Raw genomic sequence first — 6,854 nt, 5'->3', positions numbered from 1 at the left:
GCCACTTTATAAATTATAAGCATAAAATAGCACATAATTGAAACCATTACTTAACGGTTTTTATACAGCTTATATTTTTACAGAAAATAATTATAATGTCTGCAGAAATTTTTCTTTACATTCCTATTTTTTAATTGATAGTGCGATAAAAAAATCTCCAAAATACCACTAACTTTTACAGTTGAATTCATTGATTGAATAGATAAAAATTTTATGAAAATTAATTAATTGTACAGCTATTAAACATAACATAATTTTGTTAGTTTTGTAAAGAAAATTGTATTATGTTTGAAATAAATTACAAAATGGTTCTAATTCTGAATTAAAACTATGGCTATCTTGTGCGAGAGATGTAACTAACTCAAGGCCATTAGCTCGATCCCCAGCCATAAAGGTAGCGTTGTCGAAGAGCGGTGATACGACAAAATGGGGCTTACTGTAGGGTGTGGCTTAAATAAAGAAAGATTTAAAAAGTTAGATAAGCAATTAAAATTATTATTATTATTATTGGAGAGCGATGTGAATTAACATAAAAGATGCAGTAGTTGAGAAAAATGTACACGCGTTTCGGTCTATAAGGAGCATGTATGAAAATAGGGTAACCTGCTTTCGTTTGCGATGAATTAATAATGTGGAATAAAGTGTTGGGATGTGTCTATTGGCGTCGACCAGATAGGTGTAAAGAAAAGGCCAGATGTGATATGCAAGAAGCTAGGAATGTATCCGCGCCAAATGAAGCTTAGTAAAATCTGTTCACTCCACTGAGAGATATATGTAGATATATATAGGGGATAGACGTCTAATTCAAAGAATATAAAAAACTAATAATTTATTATTTACTCAATCTGATATGTTATCAATCATACGTCTGAATGATTTCAGGTAAACGGTTGCTTTTTTCCCCAACTCTACCAGGAACTGTTGTTCATCGTCATTTTTACGTCGGCCGTTGTAGCTGTCTGAAAATAAAGATGGTATTTATGTCGTTCGTATGTGATTACAGAAAATATAAAAAAATTCCACATTTAATTTTTTGGTACTTTTTCATTTATTTTAAATACAACAAATTTTGATTCATTAAAATAAAGTTTAAGGGTTTTTGATTTATAAAAATACATATTTTGTATCAAGTGGTTAGTGTCCGCGCCATAACTTACTCCTAATATCCATCCTTCGCTCACCTAAGCCTTAACCGTTTACACGACCTAGTTATAGGCCAGAGAATAATAGGCTCCGGTGCAAGGACACGAACAGTTCATCCGTGGCACCACGCGAGTGAACACACCGCCAGTCTGCTTGCGCTGACACACGGTGAAGACACTGCTAATTAGTTGTTCGCTACCTAGTGATATATACTTAACGCACCACGAGTGAATTACGTCACGATAATTCGACAATGTGCCGTGCTCCAAAATACAGTCCACCAAAACCGCTTGCAAGAGGATAACAGAGTATCCTTCAAATACAGTTATACACAGAGGAATACTTCAATACACAGAGGAATACCAAGTAGGTCGTTCCTTACCTTTGTCAGTCCTTTAATTCTCTTCTCAGCACAAAACCTCTCCACCATCACGTAGTCGCTACAACCTCAAGCACGCGCATACATTTGTGGAAAGAAAAAAGGAATTCAAAAATAGGGTAGTTGATATTGTCTTTATGCTATGTGTATGTACATTATTAATTATTGGTTGATATATTTATTATAAACCTGAATAATAGTTCCCATCTTCGGTCTTTTTTAATGTCTCCATGAACTGCTTCGATGCTCTCCTCCATATCTTGCCGAGCTCGTCAACCACAGGAGATGTGTACAGCTGCGTCGCTAGCAGGTGGACGTCATCCATATTTGCTGAGAGGAGAATGTACGACTGACTGGCAGGTAGCAGCACCATCAGAGCTAGGTTTAAGATTTAAGAGATATATTTTTATTCTCCTTTTATTTACATTCATTCTCGCACGTGATTTTATACTAATGTCTTTCGCATCATCGCACTGCAAAGTGAAGTGCTTCACTGAGGAAAGGGCTGACCAGTTCTCAGGTGAGTACATCAGCTACTTGGCGCTTTATGTTTATTGATTGTAAACAGAGCAAAACAGATTCACCGCAACCACATTTAACCTACCCATCTTGCATTACACCGCACCCCATTTTGACTTCACTCGCATCGAGAGAGTTCCTTGCGCCGCTTCTCTCTCAGAGTGCCATTTGTTACCGAAGCAGTAGTAGTATCTAGTATATAAGAAATTACTTTAAAATAATTCGAAAGGAATCAATTTGAAAATAAATGCCGTTTATGCCTTTTATCACCATTATTTTGGTCCTTCGAGCTGGATTACTTGACAAGCTACTCGCAAAAGCGAAGATAGTCTCGAAACACTTATGGTGACGGGTAATTTATTAGAATGATATGATTTATCAGATGAAATCAGACTTTATAAAACAATTTTTGGAACCCCGACTTTTTTCATGTTCTAATGTGAAAATTTCTTTAGACGTTCTAAGCTTTTTATACTGTGTGTGTTGAATGCGACTGTAGCTGTAGCAGATTATACCAAAATAAGTAACATTAACCTAACAACTCGGCAAATGATATTTCGTTATCCGGGCTTCTAGTAATCCTGTGATCTCTATTGAAATTCGTAATTACTTTGACCTACGCGCTCAGTTACATACCCTGGATCACACATTCATGGGACATCCAACCTACGCTTTAAGGTTAAAGTAGCCCTAATAGAATAAATACGGTGCATTGTAATGAAATTGAATTGAACCATCTAATAATATTGCGGCCGTTTAATAGTTGTTATACGTACGATCCTATATGTATATAAAGGGCGTCCCAAAGTTATAGGACATGAAAGGAAAGTACCTTATAAGTAAATATTGTCGATAGGATATTTTACTGAAAGAATAGTTTATGTTATTTTTAGAAGTTACTAATTCTGTATTTAAAGATTTTCTAAAAATTACTTGCCTCAAATAATCAATGCTATCTATGGAATGATAATATCGCTACTTTTCGAACGTCGACGTCGGCAGTAAATATATTTCTTAAAATTTGACTCAAACATTTCACGGTGTTCCTTTCTTTTAAAATACTATGTTACTTAAGAAGACTTATTAGTTTTTGGCCATTCTTTCGATTGGCATCATAAAAGTAGGGGTGTTTTTATTTTTTACATTTAAATCGGTTCGATTCCCAGAAGAGGCAAGTAATTTTTAGAAAATCATTGAATGCAGAATTACTAACTTTTATAAATAACATATTGTCTTCTTTCAGTCAAATACCCTATCTAAGATATTTAAGGTACTATCCCTTCATGTCCCATAACTTTGGGACGCCCTGTATACCAGTCTGTCTGCGTTGACACACGGAGTAGAAGCCGCTAATTACTTGTACGCTACCTAGTGAATATATCTACCGCACCACGAGTGAATTACATGGTGTTTAGGATTGATGTTTGATATTAAATATTTTTCTTTATGAAATAAGAAATAGGTGCTTTGTGTGGTTATAATACTACTAAAGTGTGTTTGAAATCAGCTCTAATCAAATATTATAACTCTTTATAATAAATACACAAGAAGCCGCACAATAAAGCATTGATTCACCGAAACGAGGTCCCAAAAACCACGGAACTGTACGGAAAATTTCGTCTACATGTTCCATAATATACCTGACACGATTATGGTTTAATTTCATTGCGAAATAGTATTTATTTTGTAGCAAGATATAAATTTAACAGAAACGTTCAGTGAAACGATCATTACACGGCTCTCGCCTTCCATCAGTCTGCCGCAGCTCGTGTACAAGCATTTACAGACTACTACACATTCTTAAACATTTTAATAGATCTAATTTCCACGTAGTCAAAGGGGTGGAGTTGATGCTGGAGGGCACCATATCAGATTAGTGTTTTAACTCGCGTCCTTAAAGCCCATCTATTTATCTCCATTTATCCCAAAAATGTTTGCCCTTTTACTATTAAATAAGAACGACAACAAGGCAAGGATATTGCAGCTGCAACCAAAGACTTCTATGAATTCATCTAGAGTCTAGACAAGCTCTGTGGCCTTAAACAATTGCTCACTGAGTTTCAGCTCCGACTCCGCAACTCGTTTAGTCCATTGAGAGCAAGCGTCATTGCACTGTTTTGTAAGCCGTGAACGTTGTTTTCAACAAACTAACACCGAATTTGTTTAAAGTGACCAATAAAACATTGTCGTTATTATTACATCAGCGTGTGCATATTCACCATGCCTGCTCCCCTCGTTACCCGCTCGCGCGATCCAAATTTTCGACATAACTGTTATTCCAATCTTCTTGTCTTAGAGTATACCTACCTAGAAGTCTTTGGCTGCAACAGACCGCAGACAGTTCCGTGGGACTGGGAGGAGTGCATTAAATACTGTTCAATTAGCCTTCATTGATCTTCAAAAATATAAAACATGCAAAATCACGAGTTGACGAGTTTTATTTTAACACAAATTTTGAAGTTATACTTCTTTAGGCGCGTTATGAAAAAATGATGAGAGTGAAATTTTAAGATGCGCGCGCATAACTGTAATACAAAAGTTACAGAGTGAAGTTGGTTCCTAAAATTTTCTGTCGTTCGACATTCGTTATTTTTTTTGGTTTCTTCGTCCATCATTAGGATAGGCAAAGGGTTCAAGCCCATACAGCCGTATTCGTTATTTAATAATTAATTGTCAAAGCCATCGTTGCAAGATTTTTACAATATTGTTCTTTTTACAAACGTTGAATAGCACGAGGAATAAATAATTTTAATGATATTATTTGCTTAGCTAGGCCAAAGAAGTATAACTTCTTGCGTGCATACAAAAGTACACGCACACTTTTTTTTTTATTTTGTCACACCTGCCATAATACTACCAGTGCTATACAACTTAATCCAAACAGTCCACTACAGTATACAACATATTGCTGGTTTAGAGAGCTTATCTGCGCAATACCACTAGCATTAGTAGACTCTTGCCAAGAACAATTTCATTTCCATTTTGCGCCTTGTTGGATCTATAAACATAAGCCTGTAACCTATATTAGATTCTCCCCGTAATTTATTTGTTGTATGAGAAAAGTGATTTAGTTTGTTATTCTGTTAGAAGTCCCAAACGACAATGCTAGAAATCATGTAAATTTGACGTATTTGATTAAGGATTGGTCTCCGCTGCGCTCCAACTATACCGCAGGCGTCGTCGCAAAGTCCGGCAACTGATATTTATTCAAAAAATATGTGGCGTTGACGTGCCACATGTTCTATTTAACTTTGCTAATAATTAAAACTAAAATGCCGTGTTGCTCAGTACATCTTTGTGAAAATAATACTACATGAAATAAGAAAGACACTGGGATCACATATCATCAGTAATTATTTTGTATTTTATTAATTTCAATGTAAAATAACACGAAGCGTATATAAGTTACAAAATTTGAAAGATGCCATTGACTACAATTTGTAATGTTTTTAAAGTAATAAGGTTATAAACCCTCACCTCTGGGATTAAAAACAATTGCAATTGTTTGGATTTACAAGAGCGACATCTCAAGTCAATTTCCTAATATGCAAATATTAGGGTTGAGCAGGTTATCAAATGTAAAGTAGATCAAAATAATAAGACACAACCTGAGAGTTGAACGAAGCATACAAGTTTTTATAAACGTTGCGTCACTCGAACAGTTGGCTCAGTTGGAATGAGCGCTCGCTCGGAACGCGAGAGGTCGCGGTTTCGCGTCCCGCATTCATTTTCAATTCATTAAATATTGTTTCCAGCGGAGACCAATCCTTAATTTAAGTTTGATGTACTAAATACAATATGTAAATCATGAATTATATAACTTACTAGTTGATAATAGAATAATATTCACCATCTTATAGGTATATGTAACACCTAACGAGAAAGTTAGACTAACAAACTTTTAATTAGTATTAGGAACTCATTTAATTTTATTAACATACTGAAATCATTCTTGCATGAAATAGAATTTTAAGTGGTCATAATTTTATAACTGTTAACACGGAATGAAAGGCGACTTATGTGTAAGCGGTTTACAGAACTATCGATCGTATGCTAAATATTTCATGTTTATGAAGAGTTATTATTCAAGAATTACCGGTAGTTCTTTCGTTTATCAATAGGAAAAATCGTAATATTTATACGGTTTTATAACTTCTTAACTTTACTCTGCAATTTTTAATTATATGAAAATATTACTAAGCTGTATCACCTGACTCCTGCCGCCGAATTCCACCTACGCACGACTCGCCACACATTAGAATATCATCCCCACCATCTCGATGTTTGGTGGTTCTCCACAGTGCGGTTTTAAAGGAGCTTTCTTCCACGTACTACAAAGCTGTGGAATGAGCTTCCTTGTGCGGTGTTTCCGGGACGATACATGCGTACCTACCTCCAAAAAGCGCGTTCGCCTTCCTTAAAGGCCGGCAACGCTTCCGTGACTCCTCTGGTGTTGCACTTAACCCCGTTAGGTGACCCGTCGGCTCGTTTGTCCTACTCCAACTAGGCTTACACCTTTTTTTGACTTTATCATGAATTAATTTTATTGCATATATATTATAAATTAGTTCAAATGGAGCCAGTTATTAGTTGTGTGTTTTTATTGTATTATTTGATCGATTCTGGACCGTTTAGAAAACAAACATTTTATTTTAAAATGCCGTCCTTCTTGGAATCTTCTAAACCAGGTCTCTATCAACGCCCCTCTTCGGCCATCCGACCATCAACTAGTCAAGAGTTGTCAATCACAAATTTTACTACTAAGAATATAGTACAGTTCTGAGTAGTAAAAGAAATGGGTGAAGTGCTAGTG

General features: G+C 35.7%; 1 protein-coding gene across 1 annotated transcript; it reads right to left on the bottom strand.

Annotated features, from left to right (window-relative positions):
- Nucleotides 1-840: 840 nt before the first annotated feature.
- On the bottom strand, nucleotides 841-5,969 carry LOC126978067 (uncharacterized). Its single transcript, XM_050826779.1, has 3 exons — nucleotides 5,867-5,969; nucleotides 1,712-1,900; nucleotides 841-959 (listed from the first exon to the last, which is right to left on the bottom strand). Exons 1-3 carry the CDS (start codon nucleotides 5,892-5,894, stop codon nucleotides 841-843), a joined length of 336 nt encoding a protein of 111 aa, XP_050682736.1. The 5' UTR covers nucleotides 5,895-5,969.
- Nucleotides 5,970-6,854: the final 885 nt, after the last annotated feature.

Source organism: Leptidea sinapis, chromosome 47, assembly GCF_905404315.1.
Source record: "Leptidea sinapis chromosome 47, ilLepSina1.1, whole genome shotgun sequence".
Taxonomy (NCBI): Eukaryota; Metazoa; Arthropoda; class Insecta; order Lepidoptera; family Pieridae; genus Leptidea; species Leptidea sinapis.
The sequence above is the reverse complement of the archived record's forward strand: the minus strand, read 5'-3'. Positions and strand labels throughout refer to the sequence as shown.